We start from the raw sequence: 17,570 nt of genomic DNA, 5'->3' as shown, positions 1-17,570 counted from the left end.
GGCCGAAAGGGGAAGACTGATGGCAGACGCTCGGACCACCAACAAACAGCTGCAACGCGCCTTCCTGGGTCGGTGCATGTGCGACGGTTGCGGCCGCATCTTAACTTTCACGGCGCAAACACCCCCACCCTGGCCCCGACGCTCGTTTCGTCGCTTCTTGTTTCTGATTTCTGATTTCCTCAAGCGACTCTGATCATCATGGACGCCCGGGTGGATTTTGACATCAATGAGGCGGTTAAGCTGTTCGACAGCGATCCGTCCGCGATACCCACCCCCGAGGCCCCGCAGGCGCTGCAAGACTGCGAAGATGAGCCCGAATCGCTGTCGTCGCCCGGATTGATCAACAGCGAGCTGAATCCTGTGGTCGATGCCGTGGCGGAGAGTCCAGATGCGATTACTCGCAGCTCTGTGTTTGACACGCTGCAGTTTCTCTTGAAGTGCGTCCCCGCATATCCAAAGGATGCAAAACAATATGACACGGAACCTAATTCTAAACTGTTCCGACTATCTAGGCACTCGTCGCAAATACCGCCAGCCATCCTCAGCAAGATCCTCGACCTCATCTCCTCGGCGCTGTCCACGCAAACCGACATCATCCACGCCGACCTCGAAGCCGAAGACCAAGATGCGATACCACACCACAAGAACCTGCTGGAGATGTATGGCTTCCTTCTCCGATGGACCATCTCTGCCGTCGAGACCAGAGCGCTTGAGAAGTCTGCCTCTGCACCAGCAGCGCGGGGGCGGGGTAAGGCCACAAAGACGAAAGCGGGAGGCGGCAAAGACGTCGTCTGGGATGCCTCAGCGCAACTAGAGACGGCTCTCGACCGCATGAGCAAGGTGCTGAGGCTCAAGCTGGGCCGAATCTTCGTTACCACCTCGGAGCGAGACACCTTCATCGGCCTCTTCACCAAGCCAGTATACCACATCCTCGAGAACGAGGCCAGAGTCAAGAGCAACGCCATACGGAGTCACTGCTTCAGGGTTCTGTGTTTTGCCGTCAAGTCTCATGGGCATGCATACAGTAGGTAGAGGAAGACTCAAAGAAGTGCCCATACTAACACCCATGACAGCCGCCCAGACGTCCATCAACCAGAGCTTGACATACTTCGAGCATCTGTCAGAGCCCATGGCCGAATTTCTCTTCACACTAGCCGATGCTTTCGACTATCCACAGCTTACCGAAGACGTCTTGAAGGACATCAGCAGCAAAGAATTTAGTTCTACCGATCTGAAGGGGCCCAAGTCCATCTCGACCTTTCTCACCAAAATCTCCGAGCTCACGCCACATCTTGTCATTCGCCAAATGACGTTGCTCGCCAACCTACTGGACAGCGAGTCATATACCCTCCGTTGCGCCCTTATTGAGGTGTGCGGAAACTTGATCATCATGCTTAGCAAGCTGAGCCAGGACGACCGCAGCGAGCAACACAAGCAGCAGATTCGCATCTTCTTCGACGTACTCCAGGATCGCTTCCTGGATATCAATCCCTACTGTCGTGCTCGTGTGATGCAAGTCTACACCAAACTTTTGGATCTAGAGCAGAAATACCCTAAACGCAGGCAGAAGGTCGCCGAACTCGCTGCACGTAGTCTGGAAGACAAGAGCAGTAATGTACGTCGTAACGCAGTCAAGCTGCTCGCCAAGCTCATCTCAACCCATCCTTTCACTACCTTTGATGGTGGATTGTTATCGACGAAGGACTGGGAACAGAGGTTGGCCGATGTCGACGCTCAGATCGACGCCTTACAACCCCCGGAAGAGCTACGCGAGCGTGCCCCTGGTGAACAGACTGTAGACGAGACTTTATTGCAAGACGCAACCCAGGCCGATAACGATGAAGCACCCCAACATCCATCCGAGATGTCCGAGGAAGAGAGAGCTGCTGTAATTGCAAAGGCACAGAGGGACGCTGCGACCGCGCAAGAACTGGAGAAGTTCCAGGCAGTACGTAAGTATCTGATGGAAGCGCTCAAGTTCATCGAAGTCCTCAACGACGCCGCTGAGGTGGTTACTCAACTGCTGTCATCCAAGAATAAGAGCGAAGTCATCGAGGCCATGGACTTCTTTGTGACGATCGACGCGTACAAGATCGCGAATGCTAAGCTCGGTATCCGGAGGATGTTGCGTCTTATCTGGACCAAGGGCAACAGCGACGAAGGCAAGGGCGTTCAGACGCATCTGTTGGAGTGCTACAAGGGCCTCTTCTTCGACGCGCCACCTGGCTTTGATGCCAATGCAGTTGCTAACTACATCTCGAAGAACATGATCAGTCTGACATTTGGCACAACCCCCGCTGAACTCACATCACTCGAGCAGCTCCTCAGCACCATGATGAAGCAGGGGCTAGTCAACGCATTGGTTATTCAGAAGCTTTGGCAAATATATGGATACCAGAAGAAAGACATTTCCAAGAACCAGCGCCGTGGAGCAATCATCGTTCTGGGTATGCTCGCACTCTCGGCTCCACAGATCATTGTCGAGGAGATGGAAGTATGTCTGCGCATTGGTCTCGGGGAGCTCGGCCGACGCGATTTGGGCCTGGCTCGATACACCTGTATAGCTCTGCGCCGCATGAGTCCACCACCTGGAAGGCAGGCCTCGAACGACAAGCCAGTACAGACCGTCAAGCTTCCAAACGATCACGCAGTTCTTGTCAGACTGGCCGCCATCACAGAGATGCCATCCGATAGCAAGGAATGGTTTGGCGTTGCAGAACAAGCCATCAGTGCTATATACGTCCTCTCGAAACATCCTGACGTTTTGTGCTCCGAGATCATTCGCAAAGTTACAAAGCGTGTGTTTGCGGGACAAACCAAAACTGAGTCACGGCCGACGTCGAGTTCCAGTGCTGCAGAACCAATGGACGTCGATCAGGGAGATGAGGAAATGCCCGACGCGCCTGCAGCTGAGGAACCACAACAGAAGAAGCAGAACTCGGCGCTTGCATTATCGCAACTGCTTTTTGTTGTCGGACACATTGCCATTAAACAAATCGTTCACTTGGAGCTTTGTGAGCTTGAATTCAAGCGTCGCAAGGCTGAGAAGGACAAGATGGCACCAACACCTCGAAAATCCATGTCTTCGTCGGGACCCACACCACTCAAGAAGGGGCGGAAGCGGGGTTCGACCAAAGAACCAACGCCAGCGCCTGAAGAAGACGATCTAGAGCTCATGGCGGGTACGAACGAAGATGACTTCACAGAAGCTATTGCACACGTTCGTGAACGCGAACTTCTATATGGTCCACAATCCCTCCTCGCAAATTTCGGACCCCTCGTAGCAGATATTTGCGCCAACAACACGTCGTATAACCACCCGACGCTACAAGCACAATCAGCACTGTGCTTGGCTAAGCTCATGTGTGTCAGCTCAGAGTACTGTGAGACGAACCTCGGTCTGTTACTCACCATCCTCGAACGAAGCCAGGACGCTGTTGTGCGCAGTAACCTTGTCGTCGCACTCGGCGACATGGCTGTATGCTTCAACCATCTCATCGACGAGAACACCGACTTCCTCTACCGCCGTCTGAACGACGGCGACCCAAGCGTCAAGCGAACATGTCTCATGACCCTAACCTTCCTGATCTTAGCCGGCCAAGTCAAGGTCAAGGGCCAGCTAGGCGAAATGGCGAAATGTCTCGAAGACAGCGACAAGAAGATTGCAGACATGGCACGCATGTTTTTCACCGAGCTGTCCACTAAGGACAATGCCGTGTACAACCAGTTCATCGACATGTTCAGTGTACTCAGCGCCGATTCTGGACTGAGCGAGGATGCTCTGAAGAGGATCGTCAAGTTCCTGGCTGGGTTCATTGAAAAGGTACGTTTGAACAATCTGACCGTGTTGATGACTCTGTACTTACTTTCATTAGGATAAACATGCCAAACAGCTAGCAGCCAAACTTGCGTCCAGGCTACCGAGAGCAGAGAACGAGAGGCAGTGGAACGATGTCGCGTATGCATTGAATCAGCTTCAGCACAAGGACGAGGATATTCAGAAAATGGTCTCGGATGGTTTCAAGGTTGTGCAGGCAAATGCTTGATTAAGCTGCGTCTTCGTCTTTACCCTTTCTTGTCGTGTCGAATTTGTTTATGACTGTATGAAAGCGATGATACCCTGGGTTGGGTTGCATTGGATCCGGGGCCGTAGATAAGTTTTGGCGTTTGGACTCACATAGGACATTTATGCAAGTTTTACATCACCGCAACGACGAGAAAGTACACATGAAGCGTATTGTTTGGATTCGTGCGACATACTCTACACTCGTCCATCTCGTGCACCAAGAACGCCCGTAGATGCTGCTAAAAGCCAACTTTTGGACCGACATCATAAAAACCAAAGTTACGCCGATGAAAATGCGTAAAACAAACGTCCTCTCATGTCGTTGATCCCTTCTCACCCCAGCAATTGTACTTCCCTCCCTTCCTTTACGGACCAACATTGAACTTCAGCCTCACACCCATACTAGCCAGCTCAATGTCCAAAAACTTGAGCACACCAGGCACCGCCACAACCGCCACATCCTCACCACCACTATACCGCATCCCCTGGGCATCCATCCACAAATCCGCTTTACTGCTATTCGCATCCGCCAAGACAGCACACCTCCTGCAGCGGATCGTGAGATCCTTGCCGCTCCTGTCCTTCTTACGGCCGTACTCAGCGACAGTAGGTGTAGTACTGAGGAAGGAGCCGCAAGTACGACATATGGAAGCTTTCGTGTAGTCGGAACAGTTCATCAGACGGTCTTGCAGTAGGAAGGCTGTGCCGTGGGCAAGCAGGGAGTCGCGCTCCATTTCTCCGACACGGATACCACCGCCCTTGCTACGTCCTTTGATGGGTTGGCCGGTTGTGGAGACAACGGGGCCGGTGGTTCTGGCTTGGAACTTATCGTTGACCACTGTGGGGCGTTGTTAGTGTATGTGCGTGAACAATTGTGATATGGAGATACTTACTGTGACGGAGACGTTGGTAGTAGACCACACCGATGTAGATGTCTGCGTGGAGTTCTTGACCTGTGATGCCAGAGTACATGGGCTCGTTGCCGTAGTAGTTGTAGCCTGCTTTTTTAAGCTGGTGGCCGAAGTAGTCGACGGCTGTGTTTTGCTCGTCGAAACGGAAAGGCGTTGAATCTTGGGCCATGCCGTGGAGTGCTCCGGACTTTCCGGCTAGCGACTCGACGAACATACCGATTGTCATACGCGAGGGGAAAGCGTGAGGGTTGATGATGACGTCGGGCTGCATACCGCTCTCGGAGAAGGGCATGTCTGGTGTGGGGAACTTTTGACTGACGACACCCTTCTGTCCGTGACGGGAAGAGAACTTGTCACCGACGACGGGAGAACGGGGAATGCGCAGCTTGATACTGAGCTTTTGGCAGGGTTGTGTTCCGTCCTCGGCTCCGATGATGCGGACCTCTTCCACGAAGGCGAGTTCATCGTCCTTGTATTTGAAGAACTGAGTCTGGCCGTCGCGGTTGACGTATTCGCCGGTAGCAGCGTCATACGAAACAATGTGCCATGCGGCAATAACGTCGCCGTGACGCAGCATAGTGCCAACACGTGGAAGACCATCTTCGTCAAGGGTTTCCTTGGATGCGGCCTTGACCAAGCCCTCAGGGGCAAATCCGAACAACTTGGTCACTGACCTCGCGGCTCGGCTCTTTCGGTTGCCTTCCTCGAGGTCGCAGATCTTCGTCTTGTATACGGTTCCGTGACCGAAACCGCGCTCGTGTGAAGATTTATTCAAGATCATAGCGTCGTCCATGTCGTATCCGGTATAGGAGATGACAGCAACGACGGCGTTCATTCCGTTGGGAAAGTTGTCCATGCCGTATTCATTGTGCAACGGGGCTCTCGCAATCGGAGTTTGACCGGTTTGTAGGCGGTAGGTCTTGTTGTCGGTTCGATATGCTGTAGCAGTTCCTGGTGTACCCATCGATTGTTTACCCATCTGACACTGGTACATGTTACGGGGCGATTGGTTGAAATCCGAGAAAGGCGTTTGGTTGGCGATGATACTGAAGATGTTGGTTGGGTCAAACTCAACATGCGTCGAATCGCCAGAAACGATCTCGGCATCCGTGCAGGCGATGGACATGTATGGTTGCTCAAACGGTCCTACGTAGTCGAGCTTGCCGAGAGGCAGGTACTTGACAGGTCGGTACATTCGAGAGCTTTGTGAGAAGAGGTAGACACCGGGATATTGACCGCCATTGGATCCGGGAATGAAACCAATCTCCATCTCTAATGGCACGTTGTGCGAGCCTTCAACCTTCCAGTAACGGAGTGTATCGGCAATGGTCTTGGCCTGCTTGGGCGAGCAGAAGCCTAAGACACGGCCATCCAGTTGTACGACCACACTCGCTTCAAGAGAGGCGGCTGACTTGCTGGATACGCCTAGTTGCGCCACAAGGTTGGGAATCGTGGAGACATCGACGTTGGAAGTGGCAATCTTGCACTTGTGCGCGAAATGGTTGAGAAGTCCACAGGGCGATCCATCAGGAGTGTGTACAGGGCACATGAATCCCCACGCCTCAGGAAGTAACTTTCGGACAGTTGTTGTCTTCAGTTGTGCGAAGAAGGCACCTCGATGCACCATTCTGAAATGTGAAATGAAACGAGGGAAGTTGAGTTTCTCAGCGACCACGACGTATCCAGAAGTTTGCTGCAGATCCAGACCCGTTGGACTGACGAGATTACCAGTACTGAGGAAGTACTCCAGAGCTTGTCCCAGGTTCATGTTTGTTCGTCGGAGGATCTTGGAGTTCCAGTCCTTGGTAAAGTCTTGGGATGTGAAAGGCTTGTACTCGTTCTTCCTTCCCCACTCCCTCAGCACAAGTTGGAAGCTGTTGAGCCACTCTTCTAGCTTCTCTTTCAAAATCATGCCGTAGAGTTGTCCGCCTAGTAGGATCTCTTGGAATTGTACAGCATCGGGGTTGTCGACAGCGCAGTCGCCTTCGACCAAAGCGTAGAGTTTCCTGGTCATGAAGAGAAGCATCCTGAACTTGTCGGCATCCTGAGCTGGTGTGACGTTGACGCAGCCTAGATGGGGTAATACTATCTTACGGAGGAATTCCGTACCGGCCTCCTCGTCGGCGACGTCGGCGGGCAGACCAAGTACAATCTTGAACTTTCCACCCAGATATGCCCGTGTCTTCGCCTTGGAGTGTAGCCCGTAGACCTTGTATGTGCGGAGTAGCAGCTCTACTCGGTCGGTGACGAACTGCTTCTCTTCAAGACCTTCGGAACCGGCTGCACCGACCAGACCCTCGAAAATTTCGCGGTCATTCGTCTCGACCAGAGCCTTCATCACCATGACGATGGGAACCAGGTATTCTGACTTGCGCCATGAGAAACGGAAGTTGACGTTGCCGTCGCTGAGGTAGTGCAGGGCGTTCGATTGCGAGGTCTGGTCGGGTCGCATCGATCTGAGGGTGATACCGAACTGGGTGTAGCCGGCGCCACGGTTGGTGAAGGCGCCGCGCTTGATGGCCATGGGGTAGTTGCGACGGTTGACCTGGAGGAGACGAATGATCTTCTCGATGCCGTTAACGATGAAGTATCCACCCAGCTCGTCGGACTCTTCTTTCGCCTTGACCAACTGCGCTGGCGACATGCCTTCCAGCTGGCAGCGGTTCGATCTCAGCATGACGGGTATGCCGCCGAGATCCACGACGTCCTCGTTCCAATCTCCGTTGTTGACCCTCCACTCCAGCCGTGCGCGCATCTTGCCGCGGTATGAAGCATGTCGTTCGCGGGCCTCGGCGGGATAGATGTTGCGGTTCTTGAGCGCGACCTTGTTCGAAGGCGGTAGGACGGGCTTGTCGAGGAAGACTTCTGATATGCGCAGGTAGAGACGGTTCCTCTGGCCTGCATCTTCGGGGGCTGCGTATGGGTCGCCATCGACAAAGATCTTGGTGCCAATGTCTTTTATACCCTGGTCGAGTTGGCCGCCGCGGGTGAAGATAGTGTTGAACGAGTTGATGTGGGGGTCGACGGCAGCCGCGAGCATAGGGTATGCCGTCTTGTCCTTGGGCGGGTTGCGGAACAGGTCATGCCGCCTGAGGGTATCAAACTGGATATGTTAGCCTGGCATAGTTGTGTCGAAAGTGCTCTCTTGCCTTGGTCGACCATTCCTGAGGGCTGTCGGCCCGTGCGGCAGGCGCCATGATTCCGTATGCGGCTTGAACGGTGAATATATAATTAAGGCGCAATCTGGAGCGGCATGCGCAGTATAGTATTAAAGAATGTGAGGTCGCAAGCTGCAGCGCGACTGAAGATGCGACGCTGCGCTCGAACTTTTTTACTAGACTAGTCGGATCCATGGTTGGGCCACCCCTGCTAGCGCGCTGGCCAAAGTCACACGCCGCGGCGGCTCCATCACTCTGCTGCAGCGTGAACCACTCCGGGCTTTCCTTAGGGCGGCACAGCTCTGCTCTCTACTTCCTCACGGCATTGCCTGCGCTCTTTGCCCCCCGAAGCATCAAAGGAGACGTTGTCCATTTGCCTGTTGCTGCCAATAAGACTACGGCGATCGCGCCTACTACATGCCCCGCAGCAAGGATCAAGGTTCCCAGACTTCCCTCCGTCGCCCGTACATCACCACTCCTCCCGACCAGACGACAACTCCACCGAGTCAGCCCCTGCCCTGACGACGGCCATGGCGAACCTCTTCCGCCGCATCTACGACTGGCTGCTCCGCCTGTTCTGGTATGCCTACCTGTCCTTTCCTACTGACCCCAATGCCCACCTGGCTGCCTGATGCGCCATTTGATACTCGCCCAACTGCTCAGCTTCCGCCCAAGAAAAAGCAAACTCACCGGCGACGATAACATGGCGCTCCTGCTAACCTGCGATACCATCCAGGGCGACTGAGATGGACATTACCATGATCGGGTTGCAAAACGCTGGCAAGACTTCGCTGTTGAGAGTTCTGGCGGTGAGTATCTTCCTGATGCGGAAAGACCCTCCTGCGTCAACATCATCAACTTTGATGAATGCGAGCTGACCCATCCGTTCTAGGGAGGAGAGTTTACTGTCGAGTAGGTCTACATCCGTCCCGAGTTGCGCAAGCCGGCGGCGACGTTGTTTCATCCGTGTCCCGATGCTACTGCTTTGCGCAACCTCGGGCGCCATCGTAGTCGGGCCCTGCGCTGACTGGCTCTAGCTCCATCCCGACGGTTGGCTTCAATATGAAGCGTGTCCAGAAAGGTCATGTAACCTTGAAGTGGTGAGTGCCCTCCATCTTCTCCCTGGTCACGCATGTCCGGCTCTTGCAGCGCCAAGCCCAGCCTTGCGGGGTGCAGCGCAATCTACTAGCCTCGAGGCGCACCTGCTGACCAGCGGCAACAGTTGGGATCTCGGAGGCCAACCTAGGTTCCGTTCCATGTGGGAGCGATACTGCCGCGGTGTGAACGCTATCGTGTACGTCTCCTCTCATGTGATGGTGGGGTGTCGCTTATCGTCATAGGTTCATCGTCGACTCCGCCGACAAGGAGGCTCTACCCGTCGCTGGCGAGGAACTGAAGCTCCTACTAGAGAAGCCTGCGCTGGAGGGCATTCCTCTTCTCGTCTTGGGCAACAAGTCCGACTTGCCCAACAAGCTTTCCGTCGACGAGCTGATCGAGGCGCTCGACCTCAAATCAGTGTCGCACCGGGAAGTGAGCTGCTACGGCATCAGCGCAAAGGAGGAAACCAACCTCGATGCCGTTCTCCAGTGGTTGATTGCCCGAGCCAGCAAGTGAGGTATTGTGTTGTTCGTATTCGGTCGACGTAACGTGACCGCGACGGTCAGGTGCCGCTCGCGACGCATTCGATTGGGTTTGGTGTTTTCGCAACTTCACGACGCCGACGTGCCTACGTTCTTACGAATTACGGTCGTCAGCTTTACATGACATCTTTAATGATTCTTACGACTTGATGGAAGAAAAGACGGGCAGATCGCTCTGCAGGCTAGCGATGGCCATTCCAGTTCCCCAGCTCGACACATTTACTTCTTCTCATATCATTATGATGGCGACTGCCCCTTCTTCATCCTGTATCATCCTCTTTGTTTCGATTTCCAGCGAAGACGTAGCGGCTAAGAAAAGACGGAAGATTTTGGTCCAGGTATGATTGACATGTATGGTTGCGCGCGCTTCGTCTCTTGTTCGGCTCCATGAGGAGTGACCTGAGTTATAGCGAAATAATGGTATCCTCGTCTCTGTCATGTGTCGCCCAATGCTGTCTCCGTGCTCGTGACTATCGCATGCGTCGTGTGCAGGTGCGCGGCATCTGGTTTGGTATTGACAAATCGTTTGGACGAATGTTTGTCGAGGGTTCCAGCGCAATTGCGTGCGCAAATTCGTGGTGACTCCTCTCACCAGCGGCCTGGCCTTCCAAATCCCGTGTTGCACGCAGCTCAATGACTCCGGTACATGGTAGCGCCGCGGAAGCAGCACCTCACGCCAAACATTGCAACGAAAAGAACGAACAAGTCCGGAGGGGAAGGTAGAGAGGATCAATGCATCGAAAGCAAAGAAGAGAACAAACAACTAAATTATTCGCACAACTCACGCCCGCTGGCAGAAAAACGGGGTGGGACCCAAGCAAAATCCATGGCCATGAACAATTGAACAACTCATCCTGCATTAGCGCCTCCCAGGGAATCTTGAGCAGAGCCCGCCTGATTGGTCAGACGGCGGCGACATCAATGCGAACCCTTGTCGCAGAGCTGGGAGTGGAATGGCAGGATGGATTGGCAGCCGATGAGCTGGAGGGGTGCACGGGGAAGTGGGTGGGATGTTGCGATGGGGATGGGGACGGTGTGCATTGAGGGTTTGTGGCGTTGGGGACGGTGGGTGTGGCGCTGAGGGTGAGGGGTGGGTTGGAGTGGGGTTAGGGTTGATGGGGTTGAGGTACAGTACTCGATGCTACGTTTGTGAGGGAGTTTGCACGGAACGCCAATTGTGAGAGGATTGCGTTGCGAAGCACTACATGTTGAAGCATCCGGCAATATGTAATGTGGTTGTTGATAGTTAATTCTGTCTGGAAGGCTAACGCGGCATTATCATCACAGAAGACACAAGTAGCAAAGGTTCTTGTCAGACAGCTTTGGTGATACAAAGAACACACCACCCTCGAGTACATCCCACAAGTACCGTACAAGACGCGCAATGCACCCATCTCACGATGTCAACGGCTGAGCGACCACGCAACGCAAAATCTCATGCGCACTGCTGACCCGAGCAAAGGGCAATGTCTCGGACCCACTGGAACCACGAAGAGGCTGAACTGCGTACCCTTGGCGCAGACTCGACACAACATTGCGAAAGCAACAGGCGCAGCAGCTCTCGTGATCCTCAAGAACCACCATCGGCCGACGAAACTCCCTCCAAAGTCTTACCCTACTAATCAAAACCACCCGAACAACATGCGCAGCACGACATTTTGCCGCACAATCCTCCCATCACGTCTTCTCGAACAAGCTAGAACCCGGATAGCCCATCATCCATCCCCACTGCGCCTCCTCACCCACAATCAGCAGTACCAAAAAGCCTTCCCAGCGCACCCAATAAGCCCAAAGCACACGTCGTAATCGTCACCAGCTTGGCCCTCTCGTCTCCGCTTTACCCGTTCAAAGCCTAGAATGCGGGCCCTAAGCCATACTCCGGGCAGCGTTCTTGGCTGAATTGTGGCTGAGCACCAACGCCCAAAGACACATCATGTCCGTGTTGAGCGGATATCGTCATAAGCAGTCAGCCAGAACCCTGTTCTTACTGCGGATTCGTTCCATCCCATCTCCGTCGCATCTTTCTGAACTTGTATTATTTCCAGCATTTGGAACAATCGTCGCATATTGCTATAACACACAGATTTGAATATCCATCATGGTAGACCTTGAGATCGCGCATCCCCACCATGTTCCCTATCGTACGAGACAGTACTACGGGCCAGATTATGGCGACAGGTACGTTTGATTCCATGCGCTCATCATCGTCATCCTCCATCTCTCCTTGTCCATCATTCGCTGCAAAGTGGCTGTGCGACACACTTTAGCTGTGCAGCGGCGCAGTTAGTCCATGAATTTTCTGGGGAAAAGGCACGCTTGGTGGATCAACCGGATCGGCTTGGTCCTGGCTTCGCGTTGGTGCAGACGGGTGTTTGCGACAGACGACGTCACAACGTCACTGCGCCCAGCCTGGCGCCCGCATCACTCGGCATCTGCGTACTGCTAGATGGCCTGCCTTGTGTGTGGCCCTTGCCACGGGTTTTTCTTGGACATAATACGCTGCTTTCGTTCTTCTCTTACTTTTGCTCTTCAACCATTCGAACACACTACGCCTCTCACCACTCCGCTTTTTGCGCTTTTGTACCAAGGACACTTGCGCATCGCGTTACTGTCAATTGATCGAGAGATATTGGAGTCGCGACACACAAACCCACGAATATCGCTTCTAACACGCCATGGCTAGGACGTGCTATAGCAACAGCCGGGGCTACTACCGCTGCAACTCAGCATGGAATAACTGGGTTCGATGGGTCGTCCTCGTAGTCGTCGTCTTGGGCTTCCTACTCCTCTTCGTACTATGCTCGTAAGTCCCCCGTCCATCCTTCCCCCAACCCTCCCTCCCTTCCCTTTTCCAATCGCCATCCCCAACCCCCTTCCACCCAGCACACCACTAACACCCCCCAGCTGCCTAACCGCCCGTCGCCGCCGCAAAGCCGGCCGACAGCCCTTCTACGGCACAGGCTGGGCCGCGCGCCCAGGCAACAACAACGCATACGGCCAAAACACCACCGCACCCTACTACAACAACCAACACAACCCCGCGCCGCCTTACTCCGCCGCTACCAATAACAACAACGGAAGTTACTACGGCGGCGGAGGCGCAAACCAGGGCTACTACGGTCAGCAAAACGGCGTCGAGCTGCAGAGTCCGCAGCCAACATACGGAGGCGGGTATGCGCCGCCACCGGGCCCGCCGCCGACAAAGGGTTAAGCGTTGTACGGTAGATGATGGGAAGGCGCCTCGGAGATTGAGATGGGGTTGCATGGCGTTACGGAGATTGCGAGAATTGGACTGCGTTATGATATGAGATGAACTCGTGAGGAAGGACAGGATGATTTCCTTTGCAGTTGAACACGCTTGATACCTCTTTTACGCTTTAATGCTATTATCTCTCTTCCGTGTATATGCGGAAGATGTAATCTACTATTATACGTTTCACCAAAACAGCACACAGCATAACCTGCTTAGAAGACCTGTTTCGTGCACATGTCTTGCTCGTTATGGAATACACGGATGGACATTTCAGCTAGCCCAGTACGGCACTGCATCATTAATTATTGATCGCGGGTGTTCAAGTATAAAAGCTGCATGTATTCCATCCATTCATATTACTCTTGGTCTCCCATTTTCAATACTCTGCGTAGTCCCGTCAACTAACTCACAGGCAACACCAGACCTTCGTAAAAAGAGCATATGAACACGCTAAGCATACACCTTTTCAAACGATTCCTGCAATGCTACCTATTCTCCAAGCCCTGATCTCTCACTTCCAACCAATCTAACCCACCAACCTCAAACCACTAGCGGGCGCACCGATCTGTGTGATGCCGTCGATCCTGCACACAGTGCCCTTGTATCTGGCGTGGTACTTGGCACCGCTGTATGGGCTGGTAACCGAAGGCATGCCGCTGTAGATAGGTGTGAAGCTAGCAGCGCAAATGTCAAAGTCGGCGAATTGATCAAAGTCAATCTCGATGACGTCGCTGGGGTTTCTCTCGGCGACCGTCTTGACGCGGTTAGCTTGCTCCTTCATCTTGGCGTTGCCGGTGCGGTCGAGCAAAGCGTTGGCAAAGTTCAGCGCCGTGTTGAGCTGCTTGTTCTTGTGGGCAAACATCATGGCTGCTGAGAGCGGGATCGAGTTGTGGGGACCCTCTAGGTCGGGGACCGTGAAGTAGGCAGAGAGTTCGAGGGCGCGCTTCTTGTCCGCGTCGGAGAGGGCGGAGATGTCGGTAGCGCCGTTGAGCAGTTTGCGACGCTCTAATTCGATGGACATGGCAAGAATGTATTGCGTCGCCGTGTTGATTGCCTTCTTAGCCTACATTGATGTTAGTGTGCGTTGGCTGGATGTATGTCTGTAAAACTTACATCAGAAAACTCAGCTTGGGATGAGACGACGTTGACCATGATGAGCTGCAATAGGCTCTTGAGGACTGCGACACCCTCCTCCAATTTGTTCTTTTGCAAGAACTGCTTGCCAGCGGTCAAGTCTGCCGATAATGACGACTCCAGATCGCGTGGGATGATGGGCAGGATCTTGCGCGAATCGGTCTCGTCTACTGTTCTCCGTACGTAGTTGACCAGCGAAGGCATGTTTGGTGTCGCTGGCAAATAAGTTCGGGTGGCTTGGTAGATCTCCTGGAAGCGCTCTTCAAGGGGAGCGAAATTGACAGCACCAACCTGTCGGTTTAGCAATTGCATGGCAGTATCGAATGATCCTGCAGCAATGTGATCTGCCGCCAAAGGTGAGTTGCGTGCCCAGAAATCAGCTTCGCTGCTTCCTGCACCAGCATCAGCACCCTCAACCTCAACGAAGTCGTCGTCTGCCTCCACATCGCCATCATCACCCATGTCCCAGCCACCGATATCGTCGTCCTCGCCACCTCCAAGTTCAGCAGCCGCACCTTTAGGCTCGGTGTCGCCCATAAGATCCTCGTCGCCAAAGCCGTTTGCTGTTGGCTCTTCGGATCCGATGCCTTCGACTTCGCCTTGAAGAGCCTTTTCGAATACAGTTGAAGAAGCTGCGCGCGTTGGCCAGTTTGCTTTGTGAGTGGGCACGATAGGTTTGGCAGGTGCCGAAGGAGCACCTATTGAAGGAAGGTTAATCTGCTCCTCCGATACACCGGCAGCTTCAAGTATTGACTGTGCCTGTTCGTCGAGACCTTGTGCCTTGGCAGTGGCATATGCGAGGGGGTATAGATCGAGCTCCTGGAACATCTCTATCCGGTTTTGTACGTCGCCCAGGTAGAGTGCGTTCTGGAATCGTGCCGTCATGTCACCGCGGTGCTCCGCGATCTTAGCCATGCGCTTCAACTTGTCCTGATCTCCGGTAGTGAGGTACAGGAAGGATAGCTTGTCGAAGTTGCGCAGCTTCTGGTAGGTCATCTCTACGGTTTGGTGGTTGCCGTGTGCTAGAGCTTCGGTGCTCAGCCGTTGCCAGAGCTTTGGTCGGTCAAGCTGCTTAGCCATCTCAACTGCAACCTCCAGGTTGCCGCATTCGATAGCGAGCTCGAACCGTGTCTGAGGATCCTGCACGAATTGGAGAGCAATCTCGGGATAGCCCTTCTTCTGGAGGTAGGAGATGATGCTCTGTCCAACCAGACTTGAAGTCTTGATGATATTAAGCATCTCGTCGTAGTTGCGCTTGACAAGGGCGAGCTTGAATCGATATTCAGTGGGGTCGATTTGGAGAATCTTGGGCTTCGCAGCACGGTCCAGGCAGTATACGTTGCGACCCTTGACTCTTACAAGGTATACTGTTTGCTCCAATGTGCGTACTATACCATTGTCGCCGTTCATTAGACTGTACTTGATGTGGTTCAGCGTGGAATACAGAAGGACACCCGTGTCATCGAAGATGGCACTCTTGATCCGGATAGTCTCGTGCAGAGTGCTGACTTGCTCCAGGTTCTTGTTCGCAATGGTGACATTGTGTTTGCTCAGCAATGCGACGTGCAGTCCATCTGATGACCAGACAACGTACTTGACGCCGTTGACAGAGAGCTCAGCAAGGTTCTTCTTGGCCTGGATATCGTACAGAACAACCGAAGTAGGAGTGATCAAGAGCAAGTTACCGGTGCCGCCGAAGTAGATGTCGGTGGTTCCGTGCGGGGGCTTGATGGTCTTGGTAGTGGAGTTGCTGAGATCCTTAATGTCGATCTGTTGGTTAGACTGGTTGAAGACGGCAAATCGGTTCCTGGCCACGAATACAGCCGAGCTACCAGATCCGCGCTTGGTGTCGGTCGGTTCTACCGCTCCCGAAGCGTCGCGCGGAAGGCTGATCAGCTCGTATGTTCCGCTGTCGGCTGGAGATGTGACCAGTATAGAGCGTTCGGCAGGGTTGTAGGACAGTGTTCGTGGAGGTACCCAGGCGCTTCCCAGCTTCTTGAGAGACAGCATCGATGGGGACTCGATGTTCTTCTGGAAGTCGTAAGACCGTACGTGCTTCTCCTTCGTTATGTAGAAGAGGTTGTTCTGGTAGACGGCGGATGCGGGCCGCTCGCGTTCCAGCTTGAATACCATGACACCGTTGTCGTGACCGGCAGCGAACAGGTTGATCTCAGGATGAGCTGCGATGACCCAGAAGCGATCGTTTTCGCGTTTGAAGGACTGGACCGATGTACGCCTGTTGAGATCCCATACGCGAATCGTCTTGTCTTCTCCAACGGACAGGATCAAGTCCTGATGTGGGTGGAACAGACACGCCGACGCGTTCTGGAAGTGCCCTCGGCAGGTATCGACTTCCCATGCCTTTGTTTCCGACATCCTCCACAACTTCACGAGACGGTCGTCACCAGCGGAGACGATCAACGGGAGTGTAGGGTGGAATGCGACCCAGTTAACACCTCGGTCGTGGCCTTCGAGGACGAACTTGACAACAGCATCGGTGTTTCCGAACATATCCGCCTGGTTCTGGTTCGCGCGTGCCATCTGGTCCTCGAACGACAAGGCTTGTGGTGCCGAGTGCTTCTTCCTGAGCCCAGAGATATCCCAAACGCGAACCGACTGATCGAGCGAGGCGGAAACGATGAGGTCTTCCTTCGGGTGGAATTGCGCGCACATGGTGTAATGGTTGTGACCGGTCATAGTACATACTTCGGAGGGTCAGGTGTTTGTCTGCGAGGGAATGCGACGGACTTACTCAGTGATCCTATGAACGTTAGTTGTGTACCAAACAGCAGTTGAGGATGTTACTTACGGTTCTGCCAGTTCCATATACGAATGGTCTCTGGTATGTGTTAGCCATTGCCCATCCAACCCACAGCATGCGCTTACGGTCGTCGGAACTACTCAATATCCATGGCAGCTCGTGGTGGAAGAAGACGGTCCGGACATAGTCCAAGTGGCCGTTCAATGTGAAGAGACATCGCCGAGTCTGGTATGACCAGACCTTGATCTTGTAGTCGTCGCCACCAGACACGAATCTGTGCAGTCTCAGTATGTTGCTGGCGCTCCCAAGTTGTCCACGGGATGCTCACAATGGCTGGGTCTTGTGGAAGTCAACGCCGCGGACCGGCCCGTCGTGCTCTTCGAAGCGATCTATGAGGGTACCCATGCGGTAGTCCCATAGTTGGATGGTCGACGAGTGTAGCGACACAAGGATCCATGGCCTGGAAGCGGTCAGCGGGGAAGGGAGCCGCAAGGTGAAGGTATGAGCTACCTCTTGGGGTGGAAGGCAATGCCTTTCGCACGCGAAGACTTGGACTCAAACTGCCCGGGATTAGCTAGCTACACGGTCGCATAGATGGGAGCTGCTTGCCTTGGTCAACATCGAGGGAGAGGAGGCCATGGCGGAAT

General features: G+C 53.9%; 4 protein-coding genes across 4 annotated transcripts; 3 read left to right on the top strand and 1 right to left on the bottom strand.

The window, feature by feature from the left end:
- Window positions 1-198: 198 nt before the first annotated feature.
- J4E84_008509 (uncharacterized protein) lies at window positions 199-4,046 on the top strand (the record flags this gene model as incomplete). The annotated part of the gene is made up of 4 exons (XM_049391080.1): window positions 199-437; window positions 513-1,024; window positions 1,074-3,823; window positions 3,876-4,046. The coding sequence occupies 4 exons, from the start codon at window positions 199-201 to the stop codon at window positions 4,044-4,046; spliced, it is 3,672 nt and encodes a 1,223-aa protein (XP_049241112.1).
- A 4,619-nt stretch (window positions 4,047-8,665) lies between these two features.
- J4E84_008508 (uncharacterized protein) lies at window positions 8,666-9,749 on the top strand (the record flags this gene model as incomplete). Its single annotated transcript, XM_049391079.1, has 6 exons — window positions 8,666-8,715; window positions 8,872-8,944; window positions 9,028-9,047; window positions 9,173-9,235; window positions 9,358-9,429; window positions 9,476-9,749. The coding sequence occupies 6 exons, from the start codon at window positions 8,666-8,668 to the stop codon at window positions 9,747-9,749; spliced, it is 552 nt and encodes a 183-aa protein (XP_049241111.1).
- Window positions 9,750-12,450: 2,701 nt separating this feature from the next.
- On the top strand, window positions 12,451-12,986 carry J4E84_008507 (uncharacterized protein; the record flags this gene model as incomplete). Its single annotated transcript, XM_049391078.1, has 2 exons — window positions 12,451-12,578; window positions 12,680-12,986. 2 exons carry the CDS (start codon window positions 12,451-12,453, stop codon window positions 12,984-12,986), a joined length of 435 nt encoding a protein of 144 aa, XP_049241110.1.
- A 568-nt stretch (window positions 12,987-13,554) lies between these two features.
- Window positions 13,555-17,328, bottom strand: J4E84_008506 (uncharacterized protein; the record flags this gene model as incomplete). Its single annotated transcript, XM_049391077.1, has 6 exons — window positions 13,555-14,091; window positions 14,142-16,867; window positions 16,915-16,923; window positions 16,972-17,001; window positions 17,049-17,197; window positions 17,252-17,328. 6 exons carry the CDS (start codon window positions 17,326-17,328, stop codon window positions 13,555-13,557), a joined length of 3,528 nt encoding a protein of 1,175 aa, XP_049241109.1.
- Window positions 17,329-17,570: the final 242 nt, after the last annotated feature.

Source organism: Alternaria hordeiaustralica (assembly GCF_023758085.1).
Source record: "Alternaria hordeiaustralica strain BMP 2776 chromosome Unknown scaffold_22, whole genome shotgun sequence".
In the NCBI taxonomy this organism is placed as follows: Eukaryota; Fungi; Ascomycota; class Dothideomycetes; order Pleosporales; family Pleosporaceae; genus Alternaria; species Alternaria hordeiaustralica.
Note: the sequence above shows the minus strand (reverse complement) of the source record. Positions and strands in the feature narration are given on the sequence as shown.